We start from the raw sequence: 25,538 nt of genomic DNA on the forward strand, positions 1-25,538 counted from the left end.
TACTCAAAATTGCCAAATTATACATTAGACAAATTGCAATTTATTGCAAAATATTCTATTTTCATACTTACATTAAGTAAATCTGTTTTAAAAATATTAAGTAACACCTTTTTTTAATTCATTAATAATTGATTTCGAAGACATTTTTGGTTTTGCAAAAAAAATCTTTTAACGGCTACCTAAACCACTTTCTTTAGAAGTATGTTGAAAACTCCATACAGTCAATTTGAAGAATTTGAGAGATACAGATGTTTTTGCGTTGATCTCGAAATTACACTTGCCTATAATTTGTGAAGACAATAGGTTCTTCCGAACCCAATTCCTTCTCCAGAATTTGAACCTGATTATTGATAAGGTCCTTAACAATCTGATTATGATAGCATTTTCTCTCTTTCCTTACAGCTGACTAAATAAAGACTTGAAATTATAATTTTTGTTTAATATAATTTATACGAAAAGTATGAAAATAAAAGCAGTAATATACTCTCGACATAAAAGATTTTCACAACTTATATTACATTTTAGTTAAATGCAATTACCTATTTCTGTTGTTAAATTTATTGTTGTGAAAAATATTGAAACAACACATTTGACATCATTGCATTGCCAAACGTAAATGAATGGTCTGTTTCTTTCCCTTTCCAAAGAGAGTTTAAAGCGTATGACAAAAAGAGACAGATAGCGAGTAGTTGTTTCGGTTGCACACCGCATGGCGTATGGTCGCGTACTACGCAAGCCGACGGTGTGTCGACATTGGACGTTGGCTCGGTCGCCGCCGGCGCGAGGCTCAGGCCGAATCCTCCGAATGCCCGCGTCACCTCGTCACGCTACTCTCAGCAGTCTCGCAATGGCGTTAGTCAGAGTCGGTCGTGTGTTCGTTTAGTTTTAACAATAACCCGAGCGGACACCGGCCCAAAATATTGGCCTGTCTAAACTTGCTCGAATTACTACGGAAACAGATCCTGTAATTCAACAAGAATTAAAGCGATATTCGCCGCCACGGACAGTCAAATTTTGGTACGATATCCACTCAGGACGTTTCATTTCAAGGTTCGTACTATATTTGTGGGTATTTTATAATTTATTCATAATAAACGTCGACTAATTTTACGATTTTAGATTTTTTGTTTTGACTGTGTACAGATTTTAAATGTTGTTCATTTTGTTACAGATCATGTTCACCACATCATAGTTCCTCTTCGTTTTAAGTGTTTGTTTGTGCGTGTTTTGTGAACGTTTCGTTTAGTGTATCGTGACAGTGAACAGTGTTAAGTGTTGTGATGGATCCGGGATCGCCTTCGTTGCTGTGGCCATTGCGCTTGAGCAAACCCGCGGTGACCGTGCCGGTTACTTCGGGGGAGCACAGCAAAGCTGAGGAGAGGGCGCAGTCCCCAAGTTTGGTGGAGCGGTTGTCGGCGGCGCCTTCGCCCTCGAGTCCCGCGCCCAGTAGCCCTGCCCCGCTCCAACATCAGTTCCAAGCGGCCCTGGTGGCCGAGAAATATCTTTTGTTGGAACAAGTGGAGGGCTCCTCGCTTTGTCGATGTGTGGACGTGCGCACGCAGGAGGAATATGTTTGTAAAGTAAGTTAGCACACTCAAGTAATCATACACGACAATCATATTCTTACCATATCTATTTATATATCGTATCCAACTCCAAAAACATATTTTAGAACTAATTAAATCTTAGATAAAAAATAATTTATCTCGCAAAGTTAGTTAACTTATTTTATTTCACATAATTATATCTAGCACTACATAACCAATACTATGTAGGTAGGTACCTACCCGTATACGCGAGCAAATCTTGAATCATGATAATATTCACACCTGTCATTTTTAAGTCTTTACTCATTGTCCAAAACAGCGATCTGTCATCGCATTGTCGACATGACTGGGATACATAACGGCTCGTGTCGAAATTGTGCCAGCTTACAACAGACTTGCGCAGTTTTGTTTGATTGATACAGTGTGTAATCTCTTGTCTTCATTCGACCTTACGGACCAATTTTTAAGTAGCCAATTAGCGACACTAAATAATTTAAAGCTATTGCTTAATCGAACCTAACTTGTAAAAAAATAGTTCGATGTCAAATGGCTGAAATAGTCATTGTTACGGTGTGTTTTGTGTGGTTATTTTTATTTTGAAACTCGCGTAAAATACAGATGGTTATTGTAAATTGCATGTTCAAAACAACAAGTTCATCATCAAGAATTAAATAAATCTTATTCATATTTAATTCTCTTATAAGAGTGAAAAAGGTTAAACCATTGTAGCTCGGTAACTAAGAGGTAGGTTTTTATATGAAGAATTATAGTTTAAAATTGTAAAACAAATGCCGACTTAAAACTTAAAAGGACTACTTTTTAGTCTGTTGTTTGACCTACATTTTTGAGCAAATCCATAATCATATACCAATTTAACGATTAACGATTCATTTACAAAGACGCGATCAAATCTCATCGATAAAATAAGAAGACCTTAACATTTCTTTAATATATCAATTTTAAAATATTTATTTCGAACGGCATAAATAGATTCATATCTGTTCTATGTCCAGTCAATTCCACTTTTAATAATTACAAATGATTAAATTTGTAGCCGTAGTTCACTTCACTTTAACTTAAACATCCGGCAAATCTGGAAGGGTTCGTTTTATCCCACGGGATTGAGACCCCATGGAGAGATAAGCCCAGTTGTGTATAATGAGCCCACATACCGTCGACCTTTGCTTGCGAAATATCATTAATTTAAAAATTACATTTTTATTATATATCTATGGGAATATGAACGTAGATTATTGAAAAAATAAAGGTTTCATACATCACATTTAATAATCTGTTCTGCGTGTGACATTGACAGATGCATTGTTAACATGACTTTTTTGTTTTTTTTTGTTTCGCGTGCGCGTTTTAACATCGATGTCATAGTTTATATGTCATGGCCCCGCGCTACTTGATCGCACTTGTAGGCCACAGATTCATCGTCGTTTTTACAATGTCATGTATCGATTTTGCAATGGCTTAACAATTAACGGTTATATGACACCGAAAAATCATATTTAGAACGGTTACAGTTATGTAGAAGTTATAAAAAATCTGAGTGATGAATAATATGTTTTATTTAACTTACTGTAAATAGTTCTAAATGTAATTAAAGCGTTTTGCTGTGATTAAAAACGTCACGTAATGCTACATTTATAAATTCTTCTTAATTAATATTAAAAGGAAGATGAAACAAAAATTACTCACAAATACCAAATAAATCTTTACGCGTCAGTTGAATCATACAAGCTGAAGTTAACAAAGCCGTGCGGATTGGGTAACGTCATTTCAAACATTCTCACTGTAGTACAGGTAGGTTATGATTTTAGGCAATACAGGATATTTAGTTCCAGTGCTAACAAAGGCCCATACAGGTATTGTCAAGGCACAAAGTAGACACTTCCCTCGTGAGAACTTGGCAAGGTTAAGTGTGGCAACGATATCGTTGCTAAACGCTCAGTGTATTTACAACACCGCGTTGCCGACACGAGCGGCTACATTCGTATTGCCTTATGCCATATGTGTAAAGCATCAAGCACCAGTCTGCGCAATTTGCTCTCTAAATACAATATCAGACTGCATTAAACGCATGTTTGCTTTTTAAATTAATCGTCACACGTGGATCTATTCATGCCCGCCGAAAATAAGCGTGACCTTCTCATTGACATTGTGAAATAGACATGATAACGCACCGATCGCCGAATGTCACACCGAGGCTAGCGGGCCCCCTCCTAACTTGCCCCCTCTACTAAACAACTGAGCAAATAAGAGTACAGTATTGTTTTGATTACATTGCTCGTTTGGTTCTATAACTTCTTTTGTATAGCCAAGTTCTTGTGGTAATGGAACGCGAATTTTGCGATAGAGCTATTTAAATTTTAAAATATTGTCAATATCGTAATGAATGTCCTAACAATCGAAACTCTTGCACGGTTAATCTGGGATTGTGGCATTGCTTGGTGAACGGTGCCTCGCACACTTGAATGTTGAAAACAATATATTGACTAACTACGACAATGCATATGTCATACGAAACGGCTTTAAGAATTATTTCTTCATAAAATTATAACATTTTATTTTAAGAAAATAAAAACTAAATCTGTCATTATAAAAATGTTGTAAGTTTGAATCCCAGAATATTTTCTTAAATTGTGTTAAGTTTCTAACTCAATACAACCATTATAATCCAATACAACATGACCCATTTTTATGTAGAAGACGAAGTTGTTATTGGCCGAATCCTTTTTCGAGGTAAACATTTCGCAACAAGGCGTTTAAATAAATATTGATAACAGACATTATGTAGGTTAGCTGCCGTAAATCGCATTCGTGGCCAAATATTATCAAGTAGACAGCAAACGTTGCGAATTCTTATCATTTTCAATTTTTACGCAAACACTCACAAATGGGTCACGATTTATTTTAGTGCGCTGTTACTTTAAAATGTTATACATATAAATTCCCTGTGGATTGGTCTGTGAAGGTCTACACTAAAATAACTCACTCTTATTTATACATAGGCGATTTAAAAATGAAATTTCATGATGCTTGAGATAATATGATTCGTCATTCGCCATTTGGAAAATCGAATTTCAAATTCGCGCCGAAATGTCGTTGACATTTCGTGCCCGTTCGGAAATACACCGTTGCTCGCAATTTTAGATAGCTTCATAAATTTAAATTAAAAAAATCTTCATTCAGCCAGTACTTTTAAGTGTTATTTAGGTAGTTTTAAAACTGTACATATTTATAAATATTACCTATTTGGAGCATAATATTCAATAGCATTGTCTCCGTAGTCCTCGTCCAAACAAAGAACATTTAATTCTCACAGTACTTATTTCATTTTATCAATCACGTATTTTAAATGCAATATACACTTATAACAAGATATTGTTATTTTTATTACACCAATTTCCATGTGCTAGTATATCTCTTTGTTTAGCACCCAAACAAAATTTAACACCTTTCCCAAACAATCATCAGTCAAATACCATTCATTTGTATAGTTGAATCGTCAACGGAGCTCCATTTAGCAATTATTGAAGTTTCGTTATACGCATTAGATCTAGCCTTTTTAAAATTTAGCCAGCTTTGAAATACGGAGTGTATTTCAAAGAGGGTTACATTCATTCAAGTTTCTTTGAAATGCTACGGAACGAATTTTAGTAACGATCTTTTCTAAATAGATTTAATATTTGAATGAGAGGCATTTGAGGATTACTAGTTTTGTTTATAGTATTAGTATATTATGTATTTAATATCTAGCAGTATGTATTCATAAATAAAAACTGAGGTACTTTATTTTTTTTTAAATCATTAGGAAGCCTTAGTTGTTTTCTTCCGTAGGATGGCATCTAACATTGTACCGCTTTATAGGTGGTGTCCCGCGATTGCAGTAGTTTGCTGCAAGCGCACTACCGGCTGGACGGACATCCGCACGTCAACCCCATACACGAGGTCCTAGTCGGCGACAAGAGGGTCTACCTCATCTTCCCAAGATCTCACTCAGACCTCCACTCGTATGTGCGTGCGCGCAAGAGGCTACGGGAACACGAAGCACGCAGACTCTTCAGACAAATGGCAGAAACAGTTGCCGCTTGTCACGAACAAGGAATCGTACTAAGAGACCTCAAGCTCAGAAAGTTCGTGTTCGCAGATCCCCAAAGGTGAGTCTAGTTTAACTAATTAAAAATACTTTATAATGTTTCATTAACGTCATCGATGTCCGCCAATTGGCGTGTACTAAATTTTGCCAGTGAAATAAATGACGCAACGGTCCTGCAGCGATATCTCCCGCTCGCAACGCGCCTAGCCTCGGCCCCAGATCTATGCCTCGATTAAGTAACTTACGAGGGAAACTGAGTTGCGCGATTTTCGATTGCGGACGCACGCTCGCTCCGTGTACACATAATGCACGTTCCAACATAAACTTCAATGGAAATAAAATTAACTTATTGTTACGTAATCGATACATCCAATGGGAGACTTCCTTTGTTTTTATCTGCGCCCACGCGGATATATCGTGAGAATTAGTTCTAAAGGGCCCATAAAAATGTCGGAAGGCGCAGCGGAAACGTTTCGTGTCTTAAGTAGCGCGTCATTTCCTTTGTTTTTCGATAGCGCCACGTACGACTGCGATAAAGTTATCGAAGGAATATATTATTCCAATTTACATGTGTCGATAAACGCTTGTTAGCGGAGGCGGATCGGCGCCGAGCTGCTTGTCGCACACAATTTGCTACCATTTAACTGGTTTTAATGTAAAAATCATGTGAAAAAAGAATATCGTTTTGTTATAATTGAATTTGATATACACCTATATTTAAATATTTAAAAGTAGGTATCTCACAAGTCTCACTGGAAGAATTAATTGTAAATACAGTAATGTAAATAGCAACATATTTATTATAATGTAATGTAGAATTACGTACTCGATGCAATGTAAACGTCGAATGCAATAGGACAATCGCGCACAGTATAGCGTTGCCCAACGGTTATTAATTACAGGCGGTCGGTGCGGTGCGGTAGATGCCGGCGGATTTTCGAACTTTTGTAACGTTATCTGGCCTCCATTGTTGCAAATATCTCCGGCAATGCTACGGCTCAAGGCGAACGGTGTCATTGCTGCGCTGTAATCGGGTCAAGGGTGTGTTGCGCCCGCGCTGAGCCTGCGTTGCCTGTCCACCCCTCTAATATTATGTGGGTACCTGCCACCCTTATACGATCAGGTGATTCGAGAAAGTTATTTAACGACGCACGCACCCTTTTATTCGTGGCTTCACGATAAAATACCTTTAGTTTTTTTTATAACTACATCGTTCACCTGTCCCGCATACCAACCCTTTCGATTGTTTATTCTCCGTATATTATTTTTCTTATGGTATATAATTATGTGTATTGTGCTACTGAATACAAAAATAATTAAATACTAGCCACGTATCGTTCTAAATTGGATCCTATATAAATTCGGTCGTCGTCCTCGGTTCCGGGCGACGGCCCATCGTGTATTCCACTCTCCTTGGATAACCCGACGAGACAATTTTCGTTACGCCCCCGCGAACAGGGTTTTGACCGTAATATTATCCATACGACCTTTGTGAATGCTCGTCCCTCGTGACATTTGTCGTTCGAATATCAAAAAAGCCTTTGACTGGAATATAGATATGAAAGTCGAAGAGATTAACGAACGAAAGCCAGACAGTTGTAGTATATTTGCGAAACAGTATTAAGTCGGTCCGCTTTTGAGAGGACGGACAGAGGGGGGGAAAGGTAAATTTTAATACCCACCCAACGCGAGCGGCGCATCATCAAAGCGAACGTTGTCAAAAGCTTAGGTTCGCGAGGCGGAACGCGAAACGTAAAAACTTCTGCTCCACCCTTTACGTAACAGCGCGGCCGCAAAGGCGAGACTTAAGGAAGCCTTTTTGAAGTTACAGCTCAAAGCTGGAATGCTTTACATTTGGTTATTACACGGACCTCAGACTCAAAGAAACACTTGCACAACATCGTCATAATAATGAACATTTTTTTAAGTAACGTTATGATATATAATGTCATATTCAAACTTTTTAATAAAATATAAACACTCCAAACAAACAATTAATTATAATGATAATTGACTTGAATCTGATGAAAAATATTATTATAGACCACTAGTTTTTGTTCAATTAACTTATAACAGTTGTAAGCACTAGACATTTAATTTATTTAATAATAATAAAAAGCATTGGCGTAAGTAATTGTTTAATAAGTTACACGAGTAACTATTGTACTTCTCTATCCCACGACAATAGTCATTAGGCGCACGCGTCGACTGCCGCGAAATCCATGTCAAGTACAAAACGACTGAAATTAATCGAAAACGTCAGATTCTCACCGACAAGGTTCCACTTGAATAACATGTTAGACGTTCGTTCGTGAGACGACCATTTTTTATACGTCATTAGCGCATATTTGGCTGCGTTCAGGTAGTCAAGTCTGCCAACTTTCCCATAATCCCAAAATGGCGGACGGTCCCGATTCGGACTGTCAGTTAAAACAGGCAGCTGACCTCTAATTTATTCTAATGATTATGCATCAAGACGACCAGCTGCTGGACATCGTGAGAATAGACGCTTAAGGTGTACTAGCAAGTGTCCCCCGCCCTTGGATCTCATTTCTCACGTCTTCACAAAGACCCCCTTGATTATAAATTCGAGTAGCCCGCCGCGCCGTGCCGTGCCGCGCCGCTCGTCTCAAAGGTAAACAAACATTAATATTGATTTCGCGATCTCTTTGACTCTTTGAAGCGGATTTTCTTAACACTTGTACGTTTTTTTATTCCGAGAGAGATTTTTTTTATTAAATATAAAGTTAAGTCTTTGATATGAAAATTGCAATGCAGACAGAAATTTTATCATTTTTCTATGTTCATTTACAAATTTATCGTATAAAGTACAAAGTTCTCACGTTCAAATTAGCGGTGATGTCAGAAAATGTTCATATAAAATAAATATAGTAGGTATTGAACGATATTTAGTCTTGACACAAAAAAAATAAAAAAATTAATCCTTCAATGGCCAAAATAGCAGGTACCTCGGAGAGCCAGAGATAATTACATGTCAAACAGAATCCTTACATGTTGTACAACGAATTCGGTACATTCCCGGAAGATCTGTTCTGACACAAAGTAAAACGATTTGTGTCGATACTTTCACGAAAGCCGGATGTTTCCTTATAAACTCACCTTTGTTCTCATTTACAAACCTAGTTATTGTATCCGACAGGATACAGACGAACGGAAACGCACGTGACGAAAGTCTCTTTTGTATGACGCCATTTAAAATTGTAATATAGTTAAAGTTTCATGAATGAATCGAGGGATGATAGATTCTATCTCGTCCCAGACGGAGCGGTGCCGGAACGAAGTATGCCCAAAGACACGGTCTTTGTAAAACGTTTCAGGTATAAATTATCCATAGAGTATTGTCTGCTATCATCCCGCCTCCTCCGCGCCAAAATAATTACGACGCGTAGAAGGTAAGAAAAAAAACTCGAACTTTTTGCGTAGAACGTAACCCGGGTAGCGCGATCTGATTGAACGACGGCACTTTATTACCGACTTTTGCTTTGCAATCGAATACAAGGCGCACTGTTGGATGACATCGAAGGATCTATTGTTTTATTTAGATTAATAAGAGTATATTTCACATGTGAATCATTCGTGTCGATGTGAAAGTATTCGGTCGTCTGCGGCGCTAACGGGACGGGATATTTGTGATCCGCGTGCGCTGGCACTCGCCGGCGGATGTGCCAAATCTGTCCGCGATGAGGCGGCAGACGCCATGCCGCGCCGCATACCGGCCCGGCCACCGCTTCCTCGCTCGCCCGCTGGCGACCGCCTCGCATTCTTTCCACATGCAAATTCGCAAGCGCGTCCCGACCGCCTCGGGCGGCGCTCACCATGGGCTACTCGCACCCGCGACTACCTGCCTTCGTCTGTCGTTTTCAAAACGTTTTGAAACACCTCGGCGAAGGCTCGTGGTGCAAGCCGCATTACGACGATGCATTTGCATAATACCGTCCGCCCAGCAAGCCATTCGTGCGTCTCTCGGTTTCGACAGTTGTATAACTTCGTGGAACCGTCAGTGTTATTGTCATTGTGTAATGGAAGCGTTCGATTGCAAATCTAACATCACCCGAAGATATACTTCATATTTGGGGAGTCGTTGTCTGCGTATTGGTATATCGTTGCTCGGGCGTGCCGGATGCGAGGCGTTTCGGGCGCGTCCGGCGCGGCCTCGCGCACTCCGCGGAGGTCGCGTAACCGTGCCAATGTCGCGCCCCAGCCGCCTCCGTCCGTGCGGAACCGACGCCAGGCACGCTTCTATATACATACACAAATAACGAACCATCCGACGCATTCGCTCGCCGTGAAACACCAGGAACGCTTTCGTCTGCGCCTACCTACGCCTCTCCCTCGATCTGTAAATAAAGTCGGACGAGGACGAACCGAGCCGGTCATCGCTATAAATAAAGAGAGTTCGCACCTTTTTCGGTGGCACAAAAACACCGGACGCGGCTACCGGACGCGGACGTCAGTTCATCGCTCTGCGAATATCACCTTTGTCAAAAGGTCGTTCCGAGAAACCAACACCGGACATCGACGTCATCCATATAAACATGAAAATAAATCCGGCCATTGAAAAAATTTTTTTCATAACGAAGTAAGCCGCGCGGCCAGTTTTTGTCACATCGGAACCGCGCAGATCCAGCCTATCTACTTTACATTTTTTGCCTTTCATTTCCGGCGTCTTACAATAGCCCGTTGCGATCGATAATTAGTTTTGTTCGGCGACGAGTGCGCGGCTGAGAAAATGCACGACTGCTATTAAATCGATCGGGTTGCGTAAAACAAAGGTCTGCGAAACCTTGTGCAAGCGCCTGCGCCCGCGCGGCCGACATATCTGCGGATTTGCGTAACGCGCACTTATCCGATACGCCGGCTGTGCGTTGTGACACGCTTCATGCCGACATCTGTTCCCAATCCTTATAAATACTAATTTACCACCACGAATTTTCTATCAAAGCCAGATTCTAATGTTCACAAAATGGTTTAAGCGCGAACGATTAGACATTTTCGCTTTTGAATAAGCGTTGGAATTACGACGGTCGTGAACAAATAATGATTTGTTACCTTAGGCCCTTATTAAATTATCGTGCCCGGGCGCCGACTAGAAATTTAGTGACAATGCTGTTTCGACATTAATGAATTGCAGACTCATTAACCATTGCCCACAATTATTCAACTGTCGTCTATGTCACGCTTAGACTGTTAGGGCAGCTTAGGTATTGTATTATGTTTTGAATTTATATGTTCATATATTGTTGGGATTGACTACGGTCACGGTGATCTTATATAATGAGTTAATAGAAGCTGGTGGAAACGGTGTCGCGTCATGATATGACCGGCTGGTTGAGTCAGAGCGTCGTGACTCGAAGCCAGTGATCCGGGCGCGCAGCTTGAACCTACGTAACCCCGACCGTGCCCCGGCAGTGCACTGTACACTTCGTCGCAAAAACTCGCCGCACTCGCCAGGGGGATGAATACTCACAAGAAAACATGCACGCGCCAATAATTAAGCACGGCCCTGTAATCGCGGCATTACTCTGTTAAAGTTACACAAGAGCGCTCTACGGGAACGAAACAATATGGCTGGCAGATTATAAAAAATAGATTAAAAACTTGTTTAAGTTAGACCTCCTTAAGGGCTCTGACGTGAATAATAATCCTGGTTATAATGTAGAATAATCAGTGCTTAATTGTTTTGCATGAGCGGTCACAGGGAACGAAAACGAAATAAAAAAGGCAAAGGGATCGTGGCAGACACGCGACCGAGCCGACGCCACATTTCATTATTTTAGCTCGCTATGATTTTAGCTTGGCAACGAGCGAAACGCGAGCCTGCCGAGGCTTTTGTTTTTCGCTTTCGCTCAGTTTTATCGCTGTAAACCTGCCGGGGGCATCGCTCACGACGTTTGGTCGCGACTCGGATGTGCAGCGCGAGGTCGTTGCCCGCCGAAACACATCGGACACGGACGATAACAGACCTTTTGTTAACATTACAAAACGCTACTTAACCAATACGGGCTTCCGATAATCCAACCAATTAACATTTTCTATACATTTGTCCGTTCCGTCCGTTCTACCGTCACGTCAGTGTATGACCGTCGATTTATAATTGTGTATATTTCGTGTGGCTCGTGTTCTGTTTCCTTGTTACCGCGTGAACTTCATACGAATTACGGATTCATTGAATTTAAAACGACCATACATAGTTCCGGTGTTATCGCACAACAATGGCCGTGTATGTGTGTGTACTGAGACCGTTGCTAGGGCGATTAACCAAATAACTATGGAACGAGCCTTTCGTAAACTCGGTACAATATAAAATAAATTATTAGAATTTTACAGCACTGCCCGTTGCCTTATAATTTCTACAATTCTATATCAGCAATGAAAAAAGTTGTAGTAAAGTAATGTTAATTAATGCTCTCATTACATGAGGTTCTTACATTATTTATAGCAACCTTCGAACTTCGAAACATTACCATATAGTAGCTCCATTTAGTAGCTTATTCTAATATAATATATTATTTAAAGTGTGTTTCCAAGACCTCTGTTTTGACAATGATGATGACAGAGATAACGATATGTTTTATAAAGACTTTGGTCTCAGAAACTAACGGTTCTAAATCCACAATATGAGTCATAGATAAAATATGACTATATATGAATATGACTCGCAAATTTTAAAATATTACAACCTAACACAACCTTTGTGTTATAGCACTTGCTTGGTAACAATATAGTGATGAATCAAGCATGACAAATTCACCCGGGGAAAGTTGACGGCTGAGTGCGCTCGGTGACGTCACCGATAAGCACAATAGCACGGAGGGTAACAGGGAGGGTGCGGGATGAATCATCGAACCTATTAGGTCACTCCCCTCAACGCTATATATACTACAGCCGAAAATACACTCGTTGCTCTAAAATACTCCCCTTCAACATAGGGGAACGCTTAGACATACTTATGCCACGAAGATATTATTAAAACAAACAACATAATCTAGCTCATTTAATCTGTAAGCTAGGTTTTGTTAGTTAATACTTTCTTAGTGACAATTAAATTTTAACCTCATTAGCTATAAATATTTCGAGCAAAAAAAAACGAATCGTTTATCTACATATCCCTTATCGCTTTTAATGTTTCATAAAAAACAATGATAATGCCTGACTAAAAGGAAAAAAGACGTAAATTTCAATTACGTATTTTACGTATACCAATTAAATAAGCATAAGGAAAACGATGTCTAGCCCCTCATTTTTAATTATCAAAACTCCCAAATGAATATCCCAAGGATTGCTGTTTCTATTTTAAGAAAAAAAAGTTATTTTTTATCTTTTTAAAAGCATCAAAACTGAGACGAGCAAGTCGCTACTGATATAAAACCATAAATCTCAACGCTGGCCGCATCTTGCGAACGTTTATTTTTTTCTTTTTTAATACAGGGAGTTCACTACCTCCGAGCCGTACGTATAAATCAAAAAGTGCATTACGCGGTCGACAAATCGTTTTATATTTTTAATCTGTAGACAAAGGCTTGTGAGCGAGACGTGCATTGCGTATGTTTTCCGATTTAGTAAGGTATGGTTAGCGATTTCATATTAACCGCAGGCGGAGGCGTAAGCAATTTAGACCATCCTTACGTACCTCGAGGTGAATAATTTCAGTGTTCCACCCACGACAGTTTGATGCGCAAAACATTCAATTGCGAAGGCGGCATCCGTGGATGAAGTCCAGTTTGAGAAAAACTTCACAAACACAAAGGGAACGCTCGCCTACACGAATTCTCTTCCGTCACGAAGATGCCCTCAACCTTATAGCGAATATTCAAACCTACGCGAGCGTTTATTGTTTAGAACACGAGCGAAAACAAAACACTACGATGCTTTGACGTCATTGATTGATATGATTTAATCGAGTAAACTCGTTCTTCGACTTATTTCTATCGTCAAACATTTGTATAGAAGTGTTTAAAATAAACAAATTCAAATGCTGATATACTCCGAATGAGGTCGTTATAATTCAGACAGCTGACATCAGACCTAAAGTCAATGACACAATCTTAAAATCTCCTGGGCATCGATGTGAGTCACAGGCGTATCCATTCTCAGGTGAACGTCCCTCGACTCATATCTTTGAGCTATAAAAAGGGAACTTCAGATTTAGGTTCGAACGTATCTTTACCATATGGTGACGTAAGCCGAACTAAAATTAAATTCCACTGGAATTCAAGAGTATTTTCTACACATTAATGAGGAAAATGAAACGAGGTTAATGTGAAATGTATGGGCGTTATCAAAATGTTCAACGTAATTGATACTTAAATGATTTATTAAACGCTACGTATTTCCCTGTGCGCGTGTTTATCTTCGGTCGCGAGCGTCTGCCAAAAATAAAAAATAAAACACCTCAACCGGTTTGCAACCGGCCAGAATTACGATTAACTCTCAATCTGCAGTTGTCATGCATGTCCCACTAAAAATAGCTGACGTCCGACAACCACGCTCATTTTTTTAATTTGCGTATTAAAAAAACAAAGAATTCCTAGGAATATTATGCTTTGATAAATTATTTGAAAAATATTAAGTTCTAAAGGAGGTAGTACGGTATCCAATTAAGTTTTTATCTAATTGGTAAATTAAAAGTAATTTATTTAATAAATGGCAATAGTTGTTTGGCTGTTTAAAAGATTAATACAAGGTTTTTCCTTATGAATTTAAAAATATTTTTTTATATAATCATGTTAAATGTCACGTACACTTGAATCATTTGTTGATAAAATGAACACACTTTACGTCATACATATAAAGACAATATTCGTCTTGTTACAATTTCTCGAAGTATACTCAAACAAGGATATCTGTCTCAGTAAGAAAAGCGTTGCCTATCGCGGTAAGTTCCGTCAGATAGTATGTAAAAAAAAGTTGACATTGACAGGAGGGCGTTATTGAGCTATCACAATTTGAGCTTAGCCCACTGGGTCAGATAACATTTTCGTTTTATATAGTGCACACACGAAAACCAATATTTGATATCTTAAAACGACGTTCTCAAACTGTAATTCCGCAAAACAATGCCAAAACTAAGAAATTATAAGGAGAAAGCTGTGTCCTAAATACTCAACAATTTACAGTGTAACAATATCTTCTCTTTAATGTAATACGATATAGATTGGTCATATATATAAGACAAGATACAGTATCTTCATACAATGCCTCTGTTCATTACTGAGTCGAGACACGGGCGCCGGCGCATCAGTTTCCTGTTTTCTTGCTTTTGCACGATCTAATAAAAAAGCAGTGATGTATCAAGACATCTTTAATAAGTTCATTGAGAAATCATTTTAATATAAAAAATTAAGTTGATTTTGATCTTTATAATTTAATTCGAACTGCAGTCTATAAAGTTAAAAACTAACCAAATAAACTACTGAACCAATGTAATCATGTCTAAAACACGCGTAATGTATTACTTTAATGATTTACATAAGCGATTATTAAGATTAATTGACTTTTGTGTTCCGGGGTTTTTATTTAGCTTATGACGTATATAAAAAGTACCGTAACCCGATTTTAGTTTCTAACATACTACGACTAAAGTTATATAAATTTATTAAAAATCGCTAGAATTTATAGAATAGTATTTAGAAGCTTATGAATTTAGGAACTAGGACTATAGCGAGACGATAATAATCAAAGAAACAAAGGTTGTGGCAAGACGAGTGTCGTCTAGATGCGCGGCGTAGGCGCATCCTAATCTCTGGCCGGTGACGTAACGCGCCAGTTCACGGTCAGCTAGAGGAAATGACGCAAGCTCCCGTTGACAGCCAAATACTGTTCGATGGGTAGTTGGAATAATGTCGCAATGGATATTGCGACAGTCTTCGGGTTAAGTCAGATTCGGTATCTACGGACCTAAATACACCTTATATATTTTTTTTACTTAATTCTGATGAAAAATGACAAAAATAGAAAAATCACTTTGTACATTAATTGTTTGTTCCTGGTAAACGTTTAGAAAAATATTACTGGAACAATACGGTTATGTTGAAAGTGAAATTTTTGTTTCAATTTTAGACCAGCAATTGTAATTACGGCTTTCTTCCAGGGAATAAAACATGTAAACATTAAACGCACTATACATTACTGTACCTACTTTGATGTTAACAGATTCGCACTAAACATTGCTGTACCTACTAAACTATCGTTGAGTCGTTACTCAATGGCAGCAAATATTAAATCACGCACAAGACTACCAAACTATAGTTATTTTATTTGTATTACTGAAGATAATAATCTACAATAATTATTTTACAATTTTATAGTCATCTGTTCATGATTCGAATTAATGTACCTGTGTCAAAATTTTTGTTTTCTGATATTTTACAAATGACATGTACTTAAATCATCATCATCATCAACCTGCCCTTATCCCTATGGAGGGTCGGCACAGTATGTACTACTCCTCCATACATCTCTATCAGACGTCATATCTGAATTTACCCCCTTCTTACGCATATCCTCTTTCACACAATCCATCCATACTTTCTTTGGTCTTCCTCTACCTTTATAGCCATCCACATTCAATCTCATTACTTTTTTGTTTATATGATTATCATCCCTCCGCATAACATGTCCAAACCACGCTAACCTTCTGCTCCTCAATTTCTCGATAACTGGCGCTACTTTCAAACTTCCTCTGATATGCACATTCTTAACTTTATCTTTTCTTGTCACACCACACATCCATCTTAGCATACGCATCTCAGCTACATGCAATCTTCTTTCATCCGAAACCTTGGTGGCCCAACATTCAGATCCGTACAATAAGACAGGTCTTACGATTGACTTGTAGATCTGTCCCTTAAGCTTGGGTGGCATTCTTGGATCACAAGTCACACCGGTGACCTGTCGCCATTTCATCCAACCTGCATTTATTCGGCTTTTCACATCCCGGTCAACACCACCATCGTATTGGACGAGTGAACCGAGGTACTTAAAATCGGAGCAGGTTGGTAGGTCAACACCATTTAAAGCGATTGGAGAAAAGCTGGTCGGACCACCAAAATCGCAGAACAAATGTTCAGTTTTGGTTCTGCTGATTTTAAGACCAGCTCTCTCCAATTTATCTCGCCATTTTTCCAACCTGCTCTGCACCTCGCATTCATCCTCCCCGACAAGCACGATGTCATCAGCATAAAGCATACACCAGGGTGCTTCCTCCTGTATGTCTGATGTTAGCGCATCCATTACCAGGAGGAAGAGATACGGACTTAAAGCCGAACCCTGGTGTAGGCCTACCAAGACACCAAACCTGTCACTATCGCCAACAGCGGACTGGATGTGTGTATTGGCTCGACAATACATAGCACGTATAAGTTGCAGGTATTTCCCAGGCACTCCTTTCACTTTCAAAGCCCACCACAAAACCTTCCTCGGAACCCTATCGTATGCTTTTTCGAGGTCTACAAACACCATGTGCAGGTTTTTATGCACACGCCTATATTTCTCGCAAAGTTGGCGAATAGCAAAAATGGCATCCGTAGTCCCCCGTCCTGGTGTAAACCCAAATTGGTTCCGAGTTACCTCACTCTCCTCTCTTATTCTTCCGTCCACCACTCTCTCCCAAGCTTTCATACTGTGTGACATGAGCTTTATTCCTGTATAGTTGTTACAGATTTGTACATCACCCTTGTTTTTAAAAATTGGCACCAGCGAACTCCTACACCACTCATCTGGAATCACCTCTTCCTGTAACAACTTGTTGAAGAATAGAGTCAGCCACACCAATCCGTCCGCCTTTAGGAGCTTCCATACCTCCACTGGTATTCCGTCTGGCCCAACTGCTTTTCCGTTCTTCATACCTTGCACCGCTTTCTTTACTTCATCCACGCTAATCTCTTTCACCATACCAATATTAACCGGCACTTTTTCCAACACTCCACTCCAAATATTCTCTTCGTTCATCAATTTTTCAAAATAATCCTTCCTACGCTTGTTTAATATCATTATCATCCGCCAATACATTTCCTTCATCGTCTTTAATACACTTGATGTGGTTTACATCTCTTGCATTCCTTTCTCTCTCTCTTGCTATACGGAACAGGCGTTTTTGTCCCGGCGGGCTGTTCAGGGATTCATATAATTTATCTTGTGCCTGTGCCTTAGCAGTTGCGATGGCTTTCTTAGTAAATGACATGTACTTAAATGTCGCAGATAATATATATTTATTAACGCCGAAATACGAGTAAAACATAATGGTGACATTTTAGAGAAATTTACACGTTTAGACGTTGTTTCTACGTATTCTACAGCTGAATCTGCAACTCTTCCTGAATTACAAGGAGCTTACAACGAACCGGTTCCTGTGTCGAAAGCTCTGTACTCTGATCTACTGAGTCTTTGTAACAGTCATGATATTCCACAATATTATCACGATTTCTATAAATCTTTGGCACGTGGAACCCACGAAGCTGCTGAGGTACAGGATCCGCTACAGGAGTCAAGTCTTTAGACGTGATTTTGCTTTAAATATTTTGGTACCCAATTTTTTTATTATGTTAAGATAATACGAATGTTGGTTTAGATGAGTTTATTTCCTACAGTTCCTAATAAACTAGTCTTAATTTATTATAATTAGAGTAGGTACATTTTATAAAAAAAATTAATTTAAATAGCACAAGTTTTAAAGTTAAGCATAAGTACCTTTTTTATTAGGAATTCTTAATTTTCATGGATAATATAAGTAAAAAAGTCTTATAAAGTCACGAATTTGTCATTTTAATTATGCTACTTTGATTCAATAAAAGATTGTTTAATAATAACATAATGCTCTTTTTTCTACCACTTTAAATGATCCATTCTTATATTTCTAGTAAAAAAATAATAATAATAAAAGCACTGTCAATAAAAATAAGATATTCACGCAAAGATAAAAGATTTAAAAAAAACATACAACGATGAATATACAGTAAAATATGAATACCGTTCACAAAACGCTCATCAAGTTCAAGGAATAAGAACACAAACTATGGTTACTGTATCCATCGTGTATCCTATAATACACTGAAAAAAGCTGTAACATATTATTACTGTATCAACATTCATTTTTTTTTTCGTGGAACAAAGCTGTAAGTGGCTATTATGGGAACAACCTTTCGACATAAATAGTAGCAATATGATCTTTACCGATTTTTTCCTATTTGAATAAAATATACAATCTTGTAACTGCAACAGTACTTTAGGCAAAAAATAACGAACAAGGTGACATATAATTTATTTTAAGATATTCAGTGGTTTTATAGTTATTCCATAATTTCATTAAATATTTTTTCCTGAACATTTTCATTTTTACGATTGCGGCTTTATTCCCGGTACCCATCGTGTTGATTTCACCTCTTGCCAAAATATAGGTAGTTAAAGCATTTTCTTATTTATACTTTTATAACATTTCATTGGGACTTTTCTGTATTAAATATACGATTTCATTGCAAAGTAATACATGAATGTAATGCTAAAAATTTAAATATACAGTTAAGGGACATAGGTATATTTTCTATAACCTTTGATCGATGAAATAATCTTATCGTTGTCGATATTCTAATCGATACTTTCGCATTATAATCTTATCCTATAACTACCGATAATTGCAAAAAAAAACAGCTCTGTTAATGATATCAAACTTGTACTGCACGCCCTATCGACCGGTTTTGCAGCCCGGTCTAGCTGTTCGAGCAAGGGTCATCAATATTCAACATTGATCTAAACTCGATAATCGATCTTATGTTACAGAAATTACGTTTAAAATCGTATACGGCAGTAATAGTGCAACCGAAACTGGTTTTTACATCACATTCTAATTAGAACTATAGCGAAGTTATTCGCATATCTAAATGTGAAATATCACCGATTGCGAACTGGATCAATCCGGTTGACACTGGACTAAATGACGTGATATTTTGAAAGTCATGCTGCAATTTAAAAATGTATCGTTTATCGACCGCTATACGATTAGAAATGGTTTCTTTATGAACACACATTTAAATCTTGAATCCAAGCTAGACTAAAGAAGTCAACGTATATATTTACATATAATAAGTAATACCGGCACTTCATTCATTGCTAAACTTCACAATGACATTGAAAACTATACAGTTGCGAAATCTTACTCTTTTCGTGGTTACGACCTCGTAGCGCGTTCGAGATTGAAGAATACGTATAATAAATATGAGAACGTATGCGACCTCAGTTCGCGGTCACGTTGCGTAAGCGCAGCGACAAACAATACCCGTGGCTAGTTTGAGCACTATTCACTGCAGCTGACGAACTCTCACGCAGACCCCAACAAAGAAATTGCTAATATAACTGTAAACCATTTGATCTTAAAAATATTTAAAACAGTAATGAATAGCCATAGGTGGGCACAGTTAATCGAAAAGTTAACTTCGTTAATCGTTAATTCGTTAATTAAAAAATTAACTTCGTTAATCGTTAAAGCGTTAAAATCTCGAAAATTTAACGCAAGTTAAAGTTAATCGTTAACAGTTATCCATACCTACTACATAATACAATTATACACACTAATTTCACACTTATTGTGGCGAAACTTGTTTAAAATTACACATTAGTATTAGAGACAAGTATGAATGCATTATAGTATATTTCATTACGAGTGCGGAAAGCCTGTTATTGCAAAGAGTTCCGACAAATGTCTACCCGAGCCGAGGCGCAGCCGAAGGTGAGGGTTGACAGTTGGAACAAGTTGTAATGACAGTTCCGCACGTGTACTAAACAACTATTTTTGATACAGTTGCGAAAAAATGAAGCAATTTAATAGAATAATAAAAACACAATAAACTCAACAAATTAAAATGTTTGGAAAATGGCGCCAACCGTAAAAGAATACCAACAGAGATTTTTTTTGTTCACCCATTCTGGGTAGGCAAAGGGAACTATGCCCAAACAACCAAGTCTTCAGTAGATTATTTTTATTGATATGAAATGAAAATTAAATTTAATGAGATGAAATAAAATGAAAACTAACCTAATTCATTGAATCAAATCATTAAATCTGATATTGTAACAAATTAGGAGCTTCTTTTTAGAAATATTTGCATGAATCATGAAAACTTCAATGATTTTTTTTTGTAAAAAATTCGTGGTTGGTTTTTCTTTTTAACAGACATTATTTTGACAGTTGGGAAAGAGAACGCAGGAGTTTGGAAAAGCTAAAAAAAAGCACGAGTAAAAAATGTTTTAATACAGTTGCTCAAAAAGTGGCGTATTGCAGGGACGAAGAGCGTTCTGAATGTGGGCTATTACATACTCGTGCTTTTATATACTCGTAATGAAATATGCTATTTCGAACCTTCTATTGATTTTGTCCTGTTGGTCACGTCTTTCCCGGACGCTCTGATGCATCACACTTGCACGCAAACTTCACATATATCAATTATCAACTCGTTGGTTCACCATTCGAGTCGCCGACAGTCGCCCAATATAGTTGAACTTACGAGCGTGGCGTGGCACGTAATTTAAACAAAATGACAGCACGTCTCCAAGTTTCTAATTTAACGATTAACGGACTTTTATTAACGGAAGTTGAGTTTAACGGAAGTTAACAAAAGCGTTAACACTTTTTGAAGTTAAACTAAAAGTTAATCCGTTAAGCAAAATGTTAACTTCGTTAATTAACGATTAACGGATTAACGAGTTAATGCCCAGCTCTGTGAATAGCTTTAAAGAATACTTTTTTTATTGAAAGGTCTTAATCCAAACCTTGAAGCTAAATTTTCCTTTTTATTGTAGAATGTTGTCAGGTTCTTATATATACTTTAAAATAACAAGTTAATATTTAAATAATAAATTGTGTTTGTAATGTTGTCATCTATTACTAGAAATAGCAGTGAATATACATTACCTAAAAAGGGAGGAAGGTCTAATGGTTACTCATGCAAGTATTTTCCTTGTATCGACACACGTTCAACTCTCTTAAGACAAGTAACATTTATGTACATACATTAAATTAATAAGGTATGTTTTTGCATTTTGAAATATAATTTTTAGATTGTTTATGAACATTTTGTGAGATACAAGAAAACTGTTCAAGTTACAAAGTAGAGAATTTATAAATAAACTTCTTCAACCTATAGATCTTTAAAACTTAACAAGTATCTCTGCAATGCCGGTTTGAAATATGAGGACCAGTTTAAAAGCAATCATCAGTTAAGTGAGAAGCGTTCACAAAGAATATTTATAGATTCCTAATCACACGCAAATATTTAAATATTTTCAAATTATATGAGCACGGATAATATAGTAAATAAAAAATCGATTATTTAGATATAGAATTGTTTGTAATCGTCGCATAAGGATCGCCAATGTCAATCAGTCTTATGAGGAGAATTTTTAAGTGCAAATTACTATGCGCGACCGTGATCGGGTCGTGTCATTGCCAGTGTTGATGATCCCTGATAGGAGGTACGCTCGTGTCGTCTCCGCTTGGACAATGGACGCGCGTCACATACGACAAACATTAAAACATTCCATTTGTTTTTCTTCGATATGCTAACGAAATCAAATGTTTATACAGATTTTGCGAGAATATACGCAGCGGTCGAACCGGGCTGATGTAATCGACATTTATAACTTGTACGCAGCACGTCTATCCGTATTTCATCGCCGAAACACTCGTAAAGAAGTCGTACAAAGTTCATTCATTACGACCGGAAGTTTTCGGCGGAAAGTGAATAACCACCCCTCTTTGGTCGTGTGTATCTTGACGTATTTGTGCACGGGGGAGGGGGAGACTTATGGATAGCGATGACGTCAATCACCCCGAGGACGTATGACGTGTCGGAAGGCGCGATATCGATTGTGATCGTGCGCAATGTACAAGCCGGTGACGTAGCGACGGCACACGGAAGCGGTTACGCGCCGCCGACTCGGCCTGTATCGATAGCCCGTGGCCAAGGACGGCGCGATCGCCACGGCCGCCGCGCACGTTTGCAACGCTAACACAGTCTACATACCCATTAAATGTGTAAATTTTAAATAATAAGGGTGGGAAAATTTGTAATAGACATAACAATCTTACTTACTTTATTAGTAACGATTACAACCAAATAAGTACCTTTGTAAGAATATTCTTGACTGATTTTGTAAAAAAAAATATCAAGTTCATCGCAAAACTGTTTCTTTAAACTGAAGTCTTGCTTCAGAAAATTAAATATTTATGTTTACGACAATGTTAAGCAAATTGATTTTTGCATACAATATCCCAATGTCAACGTTTCAACTCGCGGACAGACAGACAAGGTGACATTGTACACTCGTGATGTAATTATCAGCGGCGCTTGCGAGTGTGCGAATGACGTGTAATACCTTCGCCGGAAAACTTACTATGGAGGTTTATAATTGTGCTATTTAAAAATATATCAAATGTGAAAAAGAAAAAAGTTGAAGCTCAGCTTTCATTTTAATACAATAACCCAAAAATGAAATCAAACGTTGGAAAGTTTTTTACCTTATTTTTTTAATTCCTGATATTTATCGTATTGTCAATTTAAATTGTAGATTTTGACAACATTTAACTATTCAATGAAAGCAAATGACTAAAGTTTGAATAGTGAGAGGAAATGCTATTTCACAATTGTATTTGTTTTTACGTACGATAACGACCTTACGCTTCCGCATTGGTATTGTTTATACATCACATCCTGTTACCGAGAAATCACAGTGGTATGGAAATGTTCGCTCTAAATAACGGTTTTTCCTCTTACACATACGATTTCTATAAATGCTTCGTCAATTAAGGAAAATGGTGCGGCTTTGTTATTAGATAAGTCATATTAACATGCGCCATTATCTTTATTATATGAGAATCCGGCGGCCGGCCTCAGACGTGGCTCGGTTCAATGTCAGTTGCGCAAGCGCCGCTCTTCCGCCTTCCATCGCCGACCAACCAGGATCGAGCTCTGTTCCAAATTTAAATTTCAACGCCCAGTATCATAGATATAGTAATCCTTTGTAAAGACGCATTATTGAGTATCAAACAAACAACTGTACTATTGACAATGACGTCACCTATCGAAATATGTCAAACGAAGTACGTGCTACATATCATGTACGATATGTCTTCTGATGTATTGTTGATATTATTTTATTAGGTTTAGAGCGCGAACGTGATATTCTGTCAATTACGTTGATCGGTTTGCGAAATTAGCACATCTGCCATAGCCGCATTTTTCATACGTGTAAAATGTGCTACTTAAAGAAACCGTGCCGTCGAAATTTCACAATTACCATTTTTTTTGCAAACGAAATGCATATGCACAAATTTTTACTACTGTAGTCTTAAGGCGTTAAGCCTGTTATGCGGATAAGGCAAACATGAGTTGTCTTCACGGTGTAATTTTCAATAACCCTCACAACTCTTATTATCTTCGTCTCTTCCTGTAGTACAGATAATTCCCCATCCGCCGCACATAAACTTTAATAGCGGAAAATTATTGTGGATCACTGAGTTAACTATAACAATAAGGAATACGCGAACTGACTTCACTTTTTAAATTGCTAATCGAACCATAATATTAAAAACATAAACTCGATGTAAAGCGATTTGATTTAAATTTCAAATAGTCCGCCATCTTTAATATGGCGGAGCTAGTCTGTGATTTGTACAGATAAAGTAACAAGTATAAGTGCAGTGTACATCTTCGTTTTTAGTCTGTGACAAACCAAACATAATAAATCAATTGTAATTGTAACCCGAGATGCTACTGCGCACAATTAACATCACCCTTGTTTTATATTTATCGTCTGAAGTGTTAACTTTTAACATATCTTGTTATGTATTTCGTAATACGTATATTTATAATTGTCAGTGTTACAGTAATTGTAAACCTTCACTATGTTGTATCATCTTCATTATATGATTTACCTCTATTATATAATTATGTTCCGATTTAATAATAAACATCTCGATTTTCTTACGCAACTATGACACATGTAAATAAGTTTTGATTTAGTAGCGTTTCATTGCGAAATCTCGAAATTCAGTAGCCAAATACATAAAAATGTAAGCTAATACGAAAACTATTTGATTCTTTTTATTTATGTAATGATTTTTGTTTAATAAAGTGAATGTAAAGTAAATTAAAATTAATACGAAAATTTTAATGCAATATCTTAATTCGGTTTAAAAACCATGATGCAATTTTAACTTCAATTAGCTTCAACCATGTGACTTGTGTGCAATTTTTTTAATTCAATTTTTTTTCCTTTGTCTCAAGCGCTACAATATCAACCATCTGCCGACCCCGTGGCTGTATTTAAAGGTCCGTTTCCGGTCCCGTTACATCCGGTGGTCGAGAGCACTTCACAATCTTGTTCCGTTCCCCTCGAGATTGAAAAAAAGTTTCAAGTATCATGTGAAACTATCCGATTAGAATTGATACGAATCAATTCAGAATATTTTGAAATATTATTTATATTTTTTAATTTGTATGATTTGCTAATTATTATGAGTCTACGTTGTGTTAATTAAAAAAAAACATAATAATGCTTACTTTTATACTGTCACGTTTTAGTTGGCTAAGCTATACCTATGTTGCCTACAGACTCCATTATAGTTATTAGATTCTTACTTTAAAAAAAATAAAAATTATTACTAGTTCCCTTGATTAAGTACATCTACAAGTACAGTGTATTGTGACATGACAGTGTATAACATTGCGGCACTCGACCTTAGCGCGTTATCACCGCGATAACAGAGATTGTGCGACCTCTGTGCGTTAGGTGTCTCCCTTCTGATAAGCCTCAAGACCAATGACCGTGTTGAGGTAGGGAATAGCCTCCCCTTAAAATTTCACTTAAGACTTCTC

General features: G+C 37.6%; 1 protein-coding gene across 1 annotated transcript in view; it reads left to right on the top strand.

The window, feature by feature from the left end:
• The first annotated feature begins 753 nt into the window (after window positions 1–753).
• The window catches only part of LOC106714257 (tribbles homolog 2), a 42,154-nt gene continuing 17,369 nt past the window's right edge, over window positions 754–25,538 (top strand). Inside the window, exons 1-3 of the mRNA XM_014507244.2 lie at window positions 754–1,050; window positions 1,172–1,580; window positions 5,424–5,713. Of these exons, the coding sequence (XP_014362730.2) occupies window positions 1,281–1,580; window positions 5,424–5,713 (590 nt within the window). The 5' untranslated portion in view covers window positions 754–1,050; window positions 1,172–1,280. The remainder of the gene's footprint in view (window positions 1,051–1,171; window positions 1,581–5,423; window positions 5,714–25,538) is intronic.

The sequence above is a fragment of the Papilio machaon genome, chromosome 1, assembly GCF_912999745.1.
Source record: "Papilio machaon chromosome 1, ilPapMach1.1, whole genome shotgun sequence".
Classification (NCBI taxonomy): domain Eukaryota; kingdom Metazoa; phylum Arthropoda; class Insecta; order Lepidoptera; family Papilionidae; genus Papilio; species Papilio machaon.